Consider the following 16389-nt stretch of genomic DNA (forward strand, 5'->3'; position numbering starts at 1 on the left):
CTTACCCCTTTTGTTAATCTGATGGACAAAAATAGAAAAAAAAATCTTTTAGTTTAGATTTATTTATTTTTTTATATATTTTAATTTCTTTTAATCTTCTCTGTATTGTTCCAATTTTAGTATATGTGCTGCTGAAGCAAGCACTAGATTTATTTAAATATGAATGCTAGGTATCATTTCATGTTTGTGAACTGTATTTCTTCTCAATAGCCTATTCATAGGCTGTGTGTATGTGTGTTATAGTCTTTATTCTGTTAAAGTTATTAACCCTTCATCTCATACATGCTGAAAATACTTCTTCCCAGGCTGTTGTCTTACCATTTATAGTAAAGTATCCTTTGGCATACAGAACTCTTTTAATATGGAAATTTAAAATTTTTGGCCGGGCATGGTGGTTCATGCTTGTAATCCTAACACTCTGGGAGGCTGAGGCGGGTGGATCGTTTGAGCTCAGGAGTTCGAGACCAGCCTGAGCAAGAGTGAGACCCCCTCTCTATTAAAAATAGAAAGAAATCAGCTGGACAACTAAAAATATATAGAAAAAATTAGCTGGGCATGGTAGCGCATGCCTATAGTCCCAGCTACTTGGGAGGCTGAGGCAGAAGGATTGCTTGAGCCCAGGAGTTTGAGGTTGGTGTGAGCTAGGCTGACGCCACAACACTCTAGCCCAGGCAACGGAGTGAGACTCTGTCTCAAAAAAAAAAAAAAAAAAAAATTTTTATGTGTGCCAATTTACTTTTTAAAAAGTTATCCATAGATCATTAATTACTTCCTATGACACTAAACATTCTGCCATTTATTGCCATTTTTGTTGGCTGAATATTTCGTAGCATAATTTATCTACTTGGATACTAAGTTTCTAGTTTTCTTCATAAACAACACTGTGATAAATATCCTTACAGGTATTGTTTTTGAATACATCTATCTTTTCTTTAGACACATCCTTAGAAATGGAATGGCTGTGATAAAAGAGTATAAAAAGTTGTGAATTTTTTGGTTTTTTTAGAGACAGGGTCATGCTCTTTTGCTCAGTTTGGAATGGAGTGGCACCATCATAGCTCACTGCAGCCTCCAACTCCTGGGCTCAAGGGATCCTCCTGCCTCAGCCTTCTGAGTTGCTGGGACCACAGGCATGAGCCAGCACACCTGGCTAAAGAGTATAAAAATGTTTTAAGGCTTTTGGTTCCTATTGTGAAACTGCCCTCTAGAAAAGCTGTATTAGTTCATATTTCTAAATTTAGGTTTTAAGAGCACTCAGAATCTTTTTCATCTTCAAATTACAAAAATAATATCCCCCAACTTTAAACAGATGCATGTGTTCCCACCTCCCCATGTGTGTGTGTGTGTGTGTGTGTGTTAGAAATTCCCAGTTCCACTTTCTAGAGGTGTAACCACTGTTAATAATCTGATTATTCTTCCAAAACATGAACACACTGGGAAGGATCCTAACCTGGTATGTGTTTCTTTGCCCATACTGGTCCCCCTTTCTACCCCTAAGTAGAATGCTATCCTTTGATGCCTGTTTTCTCCATCTTTTTTCCCCTCTAATGCCACTTTTGACCCTTAGAGTAAAGAATTCTTGGATCTGTAAATGAATGGTCCTGTTGCCTGGAGTATCTTCTTTCCCCTGTCAGGCTCCTTTAGGGCAAGGACTGGTGAACACTGGATCACCTACCCTGTGCCTAGCACACAATTGGGCACTCAAGTGTCAGGACAACCTGAGTAGGGGCTACCAGGCCTGTATTCTGAAACTGCCTAGAGGTTCTCAAGTCTCCTTAGTTTTTGAGTGCCTGGAGAAAAGGGGTAATTTCCCCTCAACCTGCACCTAGCAGTTGGGGACTTTCCTAGACATTGGGGGTGGAAATTGAGGAGGATAAATGTGGCTTCAGGCTGCCTGCCAGCCTGCAGGTAAAAGAGGGTGGCCTCTGGAGGAAGGCGGGACTGGGTACTACTCTAGTGCTGCTCATCATTAGCTGTGTGACCTTAACCAAGTTTCTGACCTGAGCAGTTTCCCTCTCTGGTTGTGAGGATTAAGTTAGGTAATGTGTATAATGTGCACAGCACTGTTTCTTGTACATGGTAAGCACTCCATGAACATGAGCTGCTGCTACTATGTTGATCTGGACTTCTCCAAAAAAGAGGGTGCATTGGGAGGTAAACTCCACTATACTCCTAAGACAGAAGCAGTCAGAGCTTTCCCAACAGAGCACCCCAAAGCACTCATCCAGCTTCCTTCAGCAGAGCTCAATTCTACTCCAACAATCAGCATGTTTAATGAGGCCCCCCAGTGGCCCCTGTGGCACTGTCCCCTGCCCCCTCTGAGGTACGCACACCATGGGCACGGACTCGATACAAGCACGTGAAACGGGGATGGCCCCAGTTGCTTAGAATCTGGATCTTCACCTTGGGGAAGGCAGCTGGGGGGTCATTCTGGGGAGACAAATGGATCATGCCAAGACGTACTCTCCCAAGGGCTGCCCTCCTCCCCAATCCTCCATCCCTCACTGCTCCATTCCCTTAGCACCTTCACCCCCAGAGACAAACACACCTGCAGGTGGAAAGTCTGAATCTCAGATTTCTCCACATCGAAGGTGAACTTCCCCAAGAAAACTTCAGTTTCATCATCAACCTGGAGGCCCTGATGAGTGAAGAATGAATGAACAGTGAGGCACAGGTGGAGAGGAGAAAAGTTTGCTGAGGATCGTCTATGAGTTCAATAGCTGTATGCATGCTGTCATGTATTTTTTTTCTTTATTTAAATTGACAGAACAAGAATATCATATATTTTTTGATGGTAGGATATTGTAGTGTGGAATGTGGGCTCTGAGACACTGGGTTTTAAATTTTAGTTCAGCCAATTGTTGGCTGTGTTACCTTGGGCAAATAATGTCACCTTTCTGAACTTTACTTTCCTCATCTGTAAAGAGGAATGATGATAGTACTTCCTAGGTTGTTATGTGGATGCAATGAGATAATGCATGGAAACTGTTTGGCACAGAGTGGGCGCTCAGTAGGCCATAACTCATATTTGGACATGGTTACGACTATAACCTACAGCAGCCCTAAGAGGCAAATAGTAGTATCTCCATTTTATAGATGAGCAAACTAAGACTGAAAACTGAAACCAGTTTTCATGACTGCTTGGGGCTTTCTAGGTAAAATCCCCCACCTCCTGACCTTGGCCCCACTCACAAAGACTGCGAAGTCGCGGGGGGCGCTGTTGGCTCCCCCGGTGTGCGCCACACTGGGCGGTGGATGCTGCAGAGTGATGTCGCTCAGCTGCACACGACCTGGCAGCCGGATCACCACCTGGCCCTGGTCGCCCTCAAAAGCCCAGCAATTCCCAGGGAACACGTCTGGCTGCAGACGGGCGGATAGACCATCAGAACCAGAGGACACAGCGACTGCTGCTCCTCCCCAGCATGGGCATCGGATCGGGCAGGCTCCACCCTCAGCTCGACCCTGACTTTGGTCCTTCCCGGAGCTGCGCCTCCAGCCTGGGTCCCTGGCCAGCCAGATCCCACCAGAGGGCCCAGTCCTCAGCATTGCCAGTTCATCCTTGGCCTCGCCCAAAACCTTACCAAGCCAAACTAGGCCCCGCCTCCAGTGAGGCCCATCCTTTCCCCAGCCAGGCCCCACCTAGCGCCACGCCCTCAGCTCAGCCAGGTCCAGTCTCCAGGGAGTTGTTCTGGGTCCTTTCCCCAGCCTCCCGCCCTTGGTCCCATCCCGGGATTCTGTTCCAGCTCAGCTCACCTCCAGGATAACCGTGGGCGGCCGTGCATAGTTCCAGAAGCTGAAGCGATTCCAGAAGTAGGCAGTGTTCGTGTCTTCGTAGTCGTGGGATGTCTTCTCTAGGTCAATGGAGGCTCCTAGAGCAAGGAGAAGTAACCCTCAGGGGCTCCCCCAGGCCTTACCGACAGCTGGGGGACGGTCGGTCTGAGGCTCTGTCTTCTTCCGCCGGCCAGGTGCGTAGGTCTGTCTGTGTCAATTTCTCTGTCTCCCTGTATCTCTGGATCTTACCCACAGAGCTCAGCGCATAGTCGGGTTTCCGCACAAAGTCCTCATTCAGCCTCTGGAACACGAGCTTAGCCACTCTCTGAAAAGAGGGAGGGCGGGGGAGCGGGGCTTGCGGGCTGGTCGTACAGGTGGGCGGGGTTCCCCGGGAACTAGGTGCTCTAGGGGCGACTTTGTGGGCCCCGGGAGAAATCACGCGGGGCTTTGGGGCGGAGCTTAAGCCTCAGGACCCAGGGAGCTGGGATCCGTCAGGCGTTTCCAAGGTGGGCCGGGGCTCACCTCGCTGTTGGCTGCGCGGACGCTGGACACCTCCTTGTACAGTTTATCCAGCTCCGCCTGGAGCTGCTGCAGCTGCTGCCCCTGGGAGCGCACGCGCTCGTGGTACTCACTGGAGGTGGGAGGTTGGCGCAGTGCAGTTGGCTCCCTGTCCCCTCGGACACCTCGCATAAGGCCCCCCATGCTCCCACCTTGGAGCCCTCCAATTTCCCACCCTAGGTGCCCTCTTTCACCTTAGACTCAGCATCTCCTTAGGTTCCTATTGGAGGAAGGGAGGGACAAAATACCGGGCTGCTCAGTTCCCCGCCTCTTTCTCCCACTTCAGCCTGGGAACAGCCAGGCTCAAAGGGCCTACTTTTTGAGGACTGTGCCCCATTCCCTAACTCTTCCTTAACTTTCTAGGATCACAGCCTCTCAGAGACCCTCAAGCACCTCTGGGCACAGTCCCTCAGAAATCTGTATATCCAGCCCTCCAGCCCTTCTTCAGGATTATAGCCTCTGGCACTGCCCCTTCCCAGCAATCCAGGAGACTCCTCACAATCTCCAGGTTCACAACCTGCCACCCACCCACCGAAGGACACAGTCTCCCCAACTCACATTCTCCAAGGGAGGGACCAGATACAGGAGCCCCAACCAGAGTGCTGGAGAAAGAAGGGGGGGGGAGTCTCAGGAGAAGGGAAAGGAAGAAAAGGGGGTTCCCTGGCATAAGGGGACAGTGAGAAGAGTCCTGACAGAGTTGAGTCTGGGGAGGGTGGGGAGTCTGAAGGGGCGCTAGCGGGCTCTGAAGGGGAATGCGAGGAGCTTCTGAAGGGGCCGAGTGGGCTGAAGAAAATGTGCTGGGTTTGGCTCCAAAGCAGCCAGGGCTGGGGCCCCAGGGAATTCACCAGCCCTCACCTGCCAGAAAGAGGCTCAGCAGCGACACAGCCGTGAACAGGAAGCGGATGGAACAGACTTCCCTGAGGAACCGGAGGGAGGCTGAAGCCCCAGACCCTAGTCACCCCCCCCCGGCCCCCACCCTGGGGTTCTAGACCCAGCTCTTGCGAACACGACTCAACCAGACCTGACTGGGCTCAAGCATCAGCCAGGTCCTGGCACTGCTCCCCACCCACTCCAAAGAGCAGCCCCTGGGGTGCCTCGTCCCTCCCTCTGACCTGTACACACTGACCAGCACGTCTCCTACCACGGATAACAACACGCTCAGCACCTGGAAGAGTAGGCCTGAGGACAGGACAGGGGGCTCAGAGAGAGGCAGAGATGATGAGGAGGCGGGGACTCAGAGAGCATAGTGTTCCAGGTTCAGAACGGGTTCAGGAAGGGGACCAGGGATGGGCCCGGGGCTCATGAAGGAGGGGTGAGGGGTGGGCTAGGAGAGTTAGATGGGCGCTAGGAGAATGAGTTGAGAGGCTCAGAGAAGGGGCTGGATAGTCAGACATGGGCGGGGGGCTCAGAACGGAGAACCAGGTCTCAGAAATGAGAACTGGAGTTTAGGGAGGGGAGCTGGAGGGTCAGAGGGGATCAGGACTGGCCTGGCTCGTACTCAGAAAGCTCTTGGACACCCGCGGGGTAGGCATCTCCTGCCTGAGATCCAGGGTCGAGAGAAGGTCGAGCTGCTCCTCAGAGACTACAGGAGACTCAGCCGGTTCTGCGGGAGCCCAAGGGCTCCATTGGGCCCTTGCGCACCGCAGGCCCACTTTTCCCCCCGGGACCCGGCCGCAAGTTCCCCAGCCCAGATGCCAAAAAGCTCGGTAGCCTCTCACAGGCTTTGCTCCCCCAGCACCACCCTCCCAGGTCTGTCTGCGCACTCTGAGTCCCGCCCCTCACGGAGGCCCAGTCAAGAATTAGCCCCACCCCGCAAACGGATACCCCGCCCCCAGCCTTAGCTCTTGGCGCGGCCCGGTTGTCCCAGTAGCCACTCACACTAACACTGAGGCCGCGCCTCCTTGGTGGTGCCCAATCACAAGATTTCCCCGCCCCTTCCCACGACCGCCCATCAAGCGGAGGCCCCGCCTCTTAAGGGATCTTATTTAGCAACTCCCCTTTACCCTACAGGCCCCTCCCCCTAGGAGGTACTCAGACTTCATTTTTAGGCCCGCCCCGCGCCCCGCCCCACCCCGTAGTCCCCGCCCCCTCCGTCGGCTCACTCGAGTTCGACCCCGCCCGCACCCGAGGCCCCGCCCCTCACGGTTGCCGCGACACAGGCGGTCTGCCCGTTGTAGCTCCGAGGCGCCGACTTCTGCCGAGAGCTTCCGGCCCATGTGGTCCCTCCGGGCACTCCCGCGTTTAAGGCGGGCTCACCGCAGCTCGAGCCCCGGGCCCTTCTGCCCTCGGCCTCCCCAGGCCCCGGCCCAGCTGACCGGTGGCCGTTGCTGTCCTCTGAGGTAACGCTCACTGAGCTGTTGCTGTTGTCGCTGTAGAAGTTGGGCGTGTGCTTGCGCGGAGACGCAGCCGAGCCCGTGCGGGGGCTCCGCCGCATCCTGACCCGGGGCCGCCCCCTCGCGGACGCCAAAGTCGCCGCCGCAGTCGTCAAGGCCCTGGGCCCTCAGCAGCTGCGCGCCGCGGGGAACCCACGGACCCAGCGTGCAGCCGGCAGGCCCCGCGGCCGGACCCAACCCTCTGGCCTGTGGCTGGGCCCGGCTACTGACGTCACAGAGGAGACCACGGTCTCTGCGGAACGTCCTGGCCGCGCGTCACAGAGCTAGTGGTGACGTCGCTGGGAGCCATGGCAGCCTCTCTCACTCTTTCTGACGTGTGAAGACAGCAATGACATCACAACACCTCCCAGAACACCCCATCTAAAATTGCACTCAGGGTAAAACAATTTCTATCCCCCGTCCCTGCTTTTTCTCATGCATGCTGTATATTTGACTTATTTCGTTATTGCCTGTCATGCCCACTAGAATGTCAACTTTATGAGGGCAGAGATTTTTGTTTGTTCACTGCTGTATCCTCCAGCACCTAGATAGGTCTAGCATGTAGTAAGTGCTCAAATATTTGTGACTGAATGAGTGTTAAGAAGCAAGCCATCACCCCTTGCACTTCTAGATAAACATTTGTCCCTTTTGCTCTGCAAGTCCTGCAGCCCTTTCCTCCCATCCCAGTCATCAGGCCAGAGAACTCTGCCCTCAGGATCTGCGGGTCTCTCCCCCAGCCCCATGTTCCCCAGAGGTCTGTGGGGTGTGAATTCAGCACCCACCAATGATTATACCCACACTCAGACTGTACACCTGAGCCATGGAGAATGGACTGAGGAATCACAAATGGTCACAGCCAGAGGACCAGAGGTTCCCAAATTCCTGCTGCGTACCAGAATACCAGGCACACCTTGAGATCCTACTGCAGCATTTCTGGTGTGGGCCCAGGGATGCACATTTTTAACAACCACTTTCATGATCCTGATTAAGAACCACACTTCAAAAAGCAATGCAGTGCATCCTGTGCAAGTTACACAGCTAAGCAAACAGGTCTAGAGAGGGGAAAGGACTTCCCCGAGACCACGCAGTGCATAGCAGATTAGAATCCCAAAATCCTTCCCTCCAGCCTAGTACTCCTCCCACCCCATCACGCCTTCCTTAGAATGTTAGGAAGTGGAAGTGGCAGTTCTTAGAGGGATTGAGGCACAGGAACAACCTGTTAAGCTGTGTTCCAGCCTAGAGGGGAGATGCCCATCCCAGGCTGCAGAGGGGTGACATTAATATCTTGCTGATTAGACACCACAGACCCCAGGAGGAGGAACGGAAATGAAGGCCAAGACACTGCAAACTAAGGATTCTTGTCTGTACATCCTACCCTACTCCCTACCCCTGGCCTATTTCATGTTTGACTGTCAACTCCTTTGGGTCCCAGTGTCCTCATCTATTAAAAGGGGAAGGTAAAGCCCTCCTTCAATATCTGAGGGTCTTCAGGTCTAACCTGGACCTTGCTTAGAAACAGAACAGCCCATTCCTCTTGCCTGGTGTTTTATGGACCCCCAAACTCATTTGAATACCTAACAACGGAGAAATAGGCAGAATGGGGCTTTCCCACCCCAGTACAGAGATGGAAAAGCTGAAACACAAGGAGGGACCATGTCTGGTTCAAGGCCACATAGCAAGACCCAGCTCCTCTGTCTAATCTTATCTGCTGCTGCTGCTGCTGCTGCCCAATATACATTCCTTGTATTCAGGCCAAACCAAACAAATCACATGTCCCAGAACACACTCTGCATTCCTCCCCACTGCCTGTTTGTTTGTCTCTGCTCTCAACTTTTGTCCTCTCAGCCCATCTTAAAAACTCCTTCAGGGAAGCCCCTCTGACCTCCCTCTTCAGACCTTCCTGACCCTGACCCTTTCCTGCTTTGATGGGAATTGCAGTCTTTGAAGGCTGTGGTAGGTATTGGAGTCTGTGAAGCCACTGGAAGACAGAACACATCTGATTCACCATTCTGTGGCTGCACCCCCTGCAGGGTGGCATAGCACAAGTCCTGCACATATGAGGTGTTATTAAATAGAATAACTAAGTGGATGGCTGTGAAATGCAGTAAATGCATAATTACTGTTACCTATTATGGGTCCAGACTTCCGGATACATTCATTACTTCATTCAGCAAAAGTACTGCATATCTGTTTAAGGGTTATTAACCTAAGCTAGGAGGTCTTTGTCCAGAAGAATGTACATATGCTCAATATTTTACAGAAAATTTCAAGGGTTTGTACACTCTATGGAAAAATTCTATGGTCCTACCGGGGTCCTAGTACCCCAAGTTAAGGACCTCTGGCTTCTGGCTTGAACACCTACCATGTGGAAGCTAGGGACACATATTAAATCATTCATTAATTCAATAAATATGTTGAATACATATAGCACTAACGCTGAAGGATAGGAGATTCATTTATTAATCCATCCATTTATTCAGACAGTGTTTTGAGGGTCTACCATGTGCCACACCCTGAACTGGGCATAGAGGATAGAAAGATGAACAAGAAGGAACATAAGGCCCATGCCCTTGAGGCCTCATAGACTGGCAGGGACCAGACTGGGGTCCTGTCCTCTTCCCTTGCCTCCATCCCTATCCTATCGTAGTTCCCACTCCACAAAGATGCAGGATGGAGGCTGAAGCAGTCCTGCCAGCTTGTAGCTAGCTGGTGCAGGCAGGGAGGACTGAGCTAACTATAGGGACCTTACCCCCAACTCTCAGTCCCCCTCCTCCCTCCCCACCCATGACCTCTAGGCTTGCTGCCTGTGTGTTTGACTAAAGGGCAGGGATTGCTGAACCTGCTGGATTAGTCCAGTGAGTCAGAGGCGATTCAGGTGGGCGGGCAGGTGGGCAGGAGGGCAGGAGGGCAGGCAAGCAAAGGGAGTGCCAGTGGCACTGGGACCATGGCTCTGACTGTGTGCGTGCGGCGACTAACAGGGCTGCCGGGCACCCACGACCGACAAGTGAAGCTCAGCTTCCGAGGTGAGGCTTGCAGGGGTGCTCTAAGGATTTTTGGAACTGGAGGACTCTGGATCCTCCATTCCCTAGACCCTGAGCCCAAGCCCTCACTATCTTTACAGTCTCTCTCCTTTCTCCCTCAGCCTGATATCTCCAACCCTCTGCCTCCTTTCCTCCCCATCTTCTGCCTTTCTTTAAGAGTGAATCCAGGCCGGGCGCGGTGGCTCACGCCTGTAATCCTAGCACTTGGGAGGCCGAGGCGGGCGGATCCTTTGAGCTCAGGAGTTCGAGACCAGCCTGAGCGAGAGCAAGACCCCGTCTCTACTAAAAATAGAAAGAATTTATATGGACAACTAAAAATATATAGAAAAAATTAGCCGGGCATGGTGGTGCATGCCTGTAGTCCCAGCTACTCGGGAGGCTGAGGCAGAAGGATTGCTTAAGCCCAGGAGTTTGAGGTTGCTGTGAGCTAAGCTGATGCCACGGCACTCACTCTAGCCCGGGCAACAGAGTGAGACTCTGTCTCAAAAAAAAAAAAAAAAAAAAGAGTGAATCCAGGAGGGACTGGACACTGGGCCAAGGATGGGGGAGGAAAATGACTTTTTGGGGGGCTAATAAATGACTAGTTTCAGTTGTGAACAGGCTTTACCCAGAAAACAAGAAAAATTCGCTGTGGTCAAGAAGCAGATATCGGCGAGGTCAGTACAGTTGGTTCCTGGATGGGGAGAAGCTCGTCTGTTTACTATCAAGTCCATCCTGGAGTTAGGGGGCTCATTCCTGAGATTTGGGAGGTATAGTCTTGGGAAGTGAGGGGTCAATGTCAGGCTTGAGAGGTCAGACCCAGTTTAGAACAAGTCAGTCCTAAGACTGGGAGGAGTAGTTCTTGATGGGTCGTCAGCCCCAGATCAGCCCTAACTTGGAGTCAACCCCATGTTGGAGGAATCAGTTTCCAGTTTGGGAGGTCAGTTCTGGAGTTAGCTCCAAGTTTGGAGGGTCAGCTCCTGTTTCAAGGATGGGAATAGGTTCTGGGTTGGGGGTGAGGGCCAGCCCAGCATTGGGTGTCACTAGCTTCCTCCTATCCCTAGCTGTTCCGTTGGCCCCACTATGGGGCTCCACTGGCTGGGGAGTGTTTGTCTGTGCAGGTGGTCAACTGTAGCCGTGTGTTCAGCCCCAGGTGAGTAGGCCCTGAGGGACCAGGATGTAGGTGAGGCTGGGGGTGGCTTGGTGCCATTCTCCTGGGTCACTCTTGCTCTATGCCACTCACCCAGGCCTCTGGGGACCCTGGTGATCTCCCTGTAGCAGCTACAAAATGCTGGGCATTTGGTGCTACAGGAAGCCCTGGTGGATGAGAATCTTCGAGTGTCCCGGGTGAGCCCCACTGGCCCCAAGCCTGCCAGCATGAGGCCTGAAAGTCCCATTTCTCAGAGGGGAAAACCCAAGACCCAGACAGGAGTGGTACCAAGGACCCTCAGCTAGAGGGGCTGGAGTTAAGGCTCAGGGGTCCCTTGAAGGCCTTTCCTGAGTCCCACATGGGCCAAGAAGCAGATTCAGCTCTGAGGCCCAGGGGTGTGACAATGGGGGTGATAAGGAATTCTGTGCTGCTCCCTGACCCTGCAGTAGGCTCAATTCTTGTGGGAGACAAAGATGAACCTGGTTGGATTTTCCTGGTGCTTCATGGAGGGTCATACAGCCCAGTAGACGTGGACCTGGTCTCAAATCTCAGATCTGCCATTTAACATCTGAGAACTTGGACAAGTTATTTACCTGTTTTCTCATTTACGTAATGTATAGTTATACAAAACGTTGAATTTTTCATTCAATCTGTCATCATTTGTTGAGCTCCTATTATAAGCCAAATGCTGTGCTAAGAGGATTTGCCCTCTTGGAGCTCCCTATCTAAAGAGGGAAGCAAACATTAAACAGATATTCACACAAACAAGTGTAAAACTGCAACTGGTGGGTGTTATGAAGGAGCTGGTAGGAGCTGGGAGAGTGCAACAGGTACAAACAGTGACCTATTTGGGGGTCAGAAAAGGTTCCCTGAGAAAGTAGTGCTTGAGCTTAGACCTGAAGGATGACAGGTGTTAACTAAGTAGAAGGAGAGAATGTTCCAGGCAGAGGAAAAGGCATATGCAAAACCCCAATGCCCTGGTAGAGCACAGCTGGGGTGCAGAGCAGAAGCAGAATCCAGGATGAGGTGAAGCTGGAAAGGTTGGTGGGGCCAGACCATGCAGAGTAATCAAGGCCATGGTCAGTGATTTCCAAGGTCAATGAGGGAACTTTGGAGTCAAGTTTGGCCCACTCAAGAAGCAACTTGCACATGGTAAGTTCTTAATAGGTTGTGAGTAGTCAGCATTATTAATCATCAGAGAGGAATCACAAGGTACCATAGATGCAGGTCAGGAGGGTCTCTGTTTATGGATGAAGTAAAAGGCATTGTTCTTGAGCTTCCCTTAGCCTCAGGGCAGTTAGAGGGGACTCCGGGGAATACTGTATCTCATTTTAGATCCAAGTGGAGCTTGACCTGAAGTACCAGCCCCCAGAGGGTGCTTCTGGAACCTGGGCAGAGAAGGACTTTGGGGCACCCATCTCTGACAGGTAACCGCCACCCCCTCCAGCAATCTAAGCAAGATCTGGTGGTCCCATCCCAGGCAGGCCCTGGAAAGGGAGAAGTGGTACCCAATTCCAATCCAGATCTACCAGTACTGTGACCCTTGGACATGGGCTGACTGGGTTGCAGCTCTGTAATCAGGCCTGTTTCTCTCTCTCTCTCTTTTCATTTCTCCTCCTCCCAGTTTGGAACTGATCATCCCCAATGTGGGCTTCCAGGAGCTGGAGTAAGTGTGGGAGGGATGACCTGAGGTCAGGGGGTCAGTCTTGGGGTTAGAAGCCAGTGAAGTGGGGTCAGCCCCAGGGTCTGGGATCAGTAATGAATCAGTTCCAGGGTCAGAGGTCAATCCTAGAATTAGAAGTCCATTCTGGAATTAGAGGGGTCCCAGGATTGGGGGTCTGTCCTGGGACCAATGGGGTCAGTCCAAGGGTCAGGGGTCAGTCCTAAGGTCCAGGAAGTCGAGGGATGCCCAGAGATGGGTGACAGGTTCCAGACATGTCCCTTGAGGGCCTTTCCTATCAGGCCTGTAGAGGCCCAGCTGGAGCGGCGGGCAGTGGCTTTGGGCCGCAGGCTAGCTCGAGGCCTAGGCCAGCAGGATGATGAGGAGAACGAGCTGGAGCTGGAGCTGGAGGATGAGCCTGATGTGGAGCTTTCTGGGGTTGTGTTCAGCCGCCTCAAGAGGTAACTTGTACTCATGGCACGCCTGCTCCCACACCCTACCAGTGGGTCAGTCTCTCTGCTTACACATACAGACCCACGCCCTGCCCTTCCACCCTCACAAACACATGGCCCCAGGGTATGTGGGAAGGGGTCAAGGGTCACTCACCCATAGGCATAGACACTGCCATGTTCATGAGCACAGTTACTCTGGCTCACACACATGCAAGTGATGAAAGCTTGAGAGAGCAAAGAGTTTTGTCCGTTTTGTTCACTGCAGTGTCTCAGTGCCTAAGGCAGTGATTGCACATAGTAGGTGCTCAATAAATCTTTGTTGAGTGAATGAATGGTTTCAGGGCTCCAGGAATGGGTCAAATTCTGGGCACAGGGTTGAGATGGAGGCAACAAGGCAAGACCTGAAGGACTCAACCCAAAAGTTCAGAGGGAGAGGAAATCTCATCCCCAGTACCAGGCAAATGTATGTGTGTGTGAGTGGGGAGGGGGCCAAGTGACCGCTGACCTTAAGCTTCTCCACAGCTGAACCCAGGGCCTGGCACGCGGGGATCCCTTCCAGGTGTCCAGAGCCCAAGACTTCCAGGTACTGCTCTTTTTCCAGGCCCTAAAACATGGGGAGTACCCACTGTTCTGAGGCTACACATGTTCTTCCCCCTACCCAGGCAGGTCTGGCTTCCTTTCCTCCACCTTCTGCACCCCTCAGGTGGGCGTCACCGTGCTGGAGGCCCAGAAACTCGTGGGAGTCAACATTAACCCTTATGTGGCTGTGCACGTTGGGGAGCAGCGCCAAGTGACTGCCACACAGCGTGGGACCAATTGCCCCTTCTACAACGAGGTGGGCACGACCAGGGAAGAGGGCGGGCCTGAGAGAAGGGGCGGGACCCAGATAGGAACTGTCCCCGGAGGGGGCGTGGCTTGAGTGGAACTGAGCCCATGAATGTGCAGGGGCTGGAGGGAAAGGTTGCAGTGAGGCGCTGTGGGGGCCCGGGGAAGGAGGGCGTTTTCTCTGCCAGAGACTGGCGAAAGTTGGTGTGAGCTCTTCACGTCTAACCTCTCTCCACTGTCACAACCCAGTACTTCTTGTTCGAATTTCATGAGACCCGGCTTCACCTCCAAGACTTGCTGCTGGAGATCACGGTGAGCGGGGTAGGGGTAAGAGGTTTCATTCAGCGAAACGGGGACACGACAGCTCCAGGACTAACACCACCTCTCTCCTAGGCTTTCCATTCGCAGACTCTCCCTTTTATGGCCACTCGGATAGGCATCTTTCGGATGGACCTGGGCATCGTCTTTGACCACCCAGGTACCAAACCTTTCCCTTGCTGAGACTCATCTGCACCCAGCCCAGAAATTGACTCCCTGGGTAGGGACTCTGCACCGACCCCTGCACATTAACTTCTGAGACCGCCATCTCCCTCGAAGGCTAAACTCTGCACTCCCGCTCCTCCCTGCTGAGCCAGACGGGAACCGGGCATTGTCCCACACTCCGATTGCAGCCTTACGGACCACCTGGTGCATCCCACCGGTCTCCCCTGACCCCTGGCCCGCCCCTCCCCCCAGATGGCCACTTCTACCAGAAATGGGCTCCGCTGCATGACCCCCGGGACACCCGCGCTGGGACCAAAGGCTTCGTCAAAGTCACCTTGTCCGTGAGGGCACGCGGGGACCTGCCCCCTTCACTGCCACTCCCGGGCTCAGGGCACAGTTCGGACATCGAGAAGTGAGCTGGGGTGAGGTGGGGAGGGGAGACTGGGACCGGCGTGGCCTCCGGGGCGCGGAGAAGGGGAGGGGCCAAGACTCCAGCCTCCCGGCCTCTCAGCGCCCCCCTACCCTAGGAACCTGCTCCTGCCGCGCCGGGTGCCGGCCGAGAGGCCGTGGGCGCGGCTCCGAGTGCGCTTGTACCGCGCTGAGGGGCTTCCCGTGCTGCGCCCCGGGCTGCTGGGCAGCCTGGCCCGCGCCCTGCACGACCAGCGCGTCCTCATGGAGCCCTATGTGCGCGTGTCTTTCTTGCGGCAGCAGGTAAGTCCCCCACGTCCCACCCTGCCGCAGCCCAGACCGGATCCCGCGCTGACCCCCCTCCGCCTGTCTTCGCCGCCGCCTTAGGGCGAGACGTCTGTGTGCAGCGAGGCGACGGCGCCCGAGTGGAACGAGCAGCTGAGCTTCGTGGAGCTCTTCCTGCCGCTGACGCGCAGCCTTCGACTGCAGCTGAGGGACGACGCGCCCCTTGTCGATGTGGCTCTCGCCACACACGTGCTGGACCTGAGGCAGATCTCCCACCCCGGCCGCGCGGGTGAGCGCTTCTGGCCTCTGACCCGAGTCCGGCCCCCGCGGCAAACTCCACCTCCACTCGCCTCTGCCCGCTCAGAGCCCCAGTCGCGCCGTGGGTCCCATTCCTGCCGGCAAATTTCATTCTTAGGACCCAGCTCCGCTTAGGAACTTTTGTCCACCCCACAAAACAAACACACAAAAACCACAAACCAAAAAAACTGCTCCAAACCGGCCCTGCCCTCTGGAGCCTCACCTGTCGCCCCCAGACTGTGAACCCCACCCTCAGCTTGGCCTCCACTGACAAAATCCTGACCACAGCTGCATGTCCAATAATCGTTCAAGCCCTGCCCTTCCTACAAATTTGCATGCACTGAAACAAGCCGGCTCACCCATGTCCACTTACCCCAGCCCCTTGCAAACATATCTCCGCCCCAATCGTGACTGCACCTCCAGGGCTTCATCCCTGCCCGTCAGTATAGTGCCTTGGGGAGCTGAGTTGGTTTAGAAGTGTCCCCAGGTCGTTCTTCAGGCAGTGCATCTGCAGCCGAGCCCCTGCCCTGCTCCCACTTTCCAAGGACTTGGAGGTGATAAGGGTGTGGTTCATAGACTGACCTGGAACCCACCTGCCTCCTGCTCCCCTCCAAAACACTGCTCTTGTTCCCCACAGCGGGGTTTAACCCCACCTTCGGCTGGGCCTGGGTGCCTCTCTATGGCTCCCCGCCCAGCGGAGGCCTCCGAGATGGTCTTCAAAGTCTCAATGAAGGCCTTGGCCAAGGCTTTTGGTTCCGTGGCCACCTTCTAGTGGCTGTGTCCATAGAGGTGTTAGAAGGGAGAGCTGAACCTGAGCCTCCTCAGCCCCAACAGGGGTCCAGGTTGTCACGGCTCACACGAAAAAAGAAGAAAGCCAGGCGGGGTCAGACTTTACCTGCGGTTCCACAGCACATGGATGCCAGCCCCAGTGCAGCGGGGCCTGAGATTCCTAGTGCGATGGAGGTGGAGGTGGAGGAGCTACTGCCACTGCCAGAGGTGGGGGCTGGGGCTTAGCAAAGGGGCTGGGCCACTTTCAGCCCTGAAGGGTGTAATCCACTTCCAGGCATTAAAGCACCATGAAGGGGGTCTCAATTGGGGGGCTTGGGTG

At 53.9% G+C, this 16389-nt stretch overlaps 2 protein-coding genes across 3 annotated transcripts in view; one reads left to right on the forward strand and one right to left on the reverse strand.

The window, feature by feature from the left end:
• Window positions 1–1371: 1371 nt before the first annotated feature.
• SPAG4 (sperm associated antigen 4) lies at window positions 1372–7093 on the reverse strand. 2 transcript variants are annotated; one of them, XM_069496580.1, is made up of 12 exons: window positions 6473–7093; window positions 5828–5932; window positions 5442–5508; window positions 5185–5246; window positions 4888–4931; window positions 4524–4549; window positions 4294–4402; window positions 4021–4096; window positions 3754–3869; window positions 3193–3360; window positions 2549–2638; window positions 1372–2430 (listed from the first exon to the last, which is right to left on the reverse strand). In XM_069496580.1, the coding sequence occupies exons 1-12, from the start codon at window positions 6543–6545 to the stop codon at window positions 2272–2274; spliced, it is 1095 nt and encodes a 364-aa protein (XP_069352681.1). In that variant the 5' UTR covers window positions 6546–7093; the 3' UTR covers window positions 1372–2271. The 2 variants fall into 2 exon arrangements, with proteins under 2 accessions (XP_069352681.1, XP_069352680.1); XM_069496579.1 differs by having other exon boundaries at window positions 6454–7093.
• A 2552-nt stretch (window positions 7094–9645) lies between these two features.
• Window positions 9646–16389, forward strand: part of LOC138401213 (fer-1-like protein 4) — a 36549-nt gene continuing 29805 nt past the window's right edge. The window contains 15 exon segments of the mRNA XM_069496578.1: window positions 9646–9724; window positions 10343–10398; window positions 10786–10874; window positions 10969–11068; window positions 12207–12298; window positions 12496–12537; window positions 12834–12992; window positions 13506–13566; window positions 13687–13818; window positions 14058–14120; window positions 14202–14286; window positions 14544–14703; window positions 14819–15002; window positions 15087–15273; window positions 15919–16277. Of these exon segments, the coding sequence (XP_069352679.1) occupies window positions 9646–9724; window positions 10343–10398; window positions 10786–10874; window positions 10969–11068; window positions 12207–12298; window positions 12496–12537; window positions 12834–12992; window positions 13506–13566; window positions 13687–13818; window positions 14058–14120; window positions 14202–14286; window positions 14544–14703; window positions 14819–15002; window positions 15087–15273; window positions 15919–16277 (1848 nt within the window).

Source organism: Eulemur rufifrons, chromosome 20 (assembly GCF_041146395.1).
Source record: "Eulemur rufifrons isolate Redbay chromosome 20, OSU_ERuf_1, whole genome shotgun sequence".
Classification (NCBI taxonomy): domain Eukaryota; kingdom Metazoa; phylum Chordata; class Mammalia; order Primates; family Lemuridae; genus Eulemur; species Eulemur rufifrons.

Bases quoted from the DNA above. Each gene is read 5' to 3' on its own strand.
- SPAG4 (XM_069496579.1), bottom strand. From the start codon at position 6,763: ATGCGGCGGAGCCCCCGCACGGGCTCGGCTGCGTCTCCGCGCAAGCAC. The intron at 4,550-4,887 runs GTGAGTTGGGGA...TTCCTCCAATAG, and splicing joins TGGTCCCTCCCTTGGAGAAT to GAACCTAAGGAGATGCTGAG. The intron at 4,097-4,293 runs GTGAGCCCCGGC...CCCTCTTTTCAG, and splicing joins TCCGCGCAGCCAACAGCGAG to AGAGTGGCTAAGCTCGTGTT.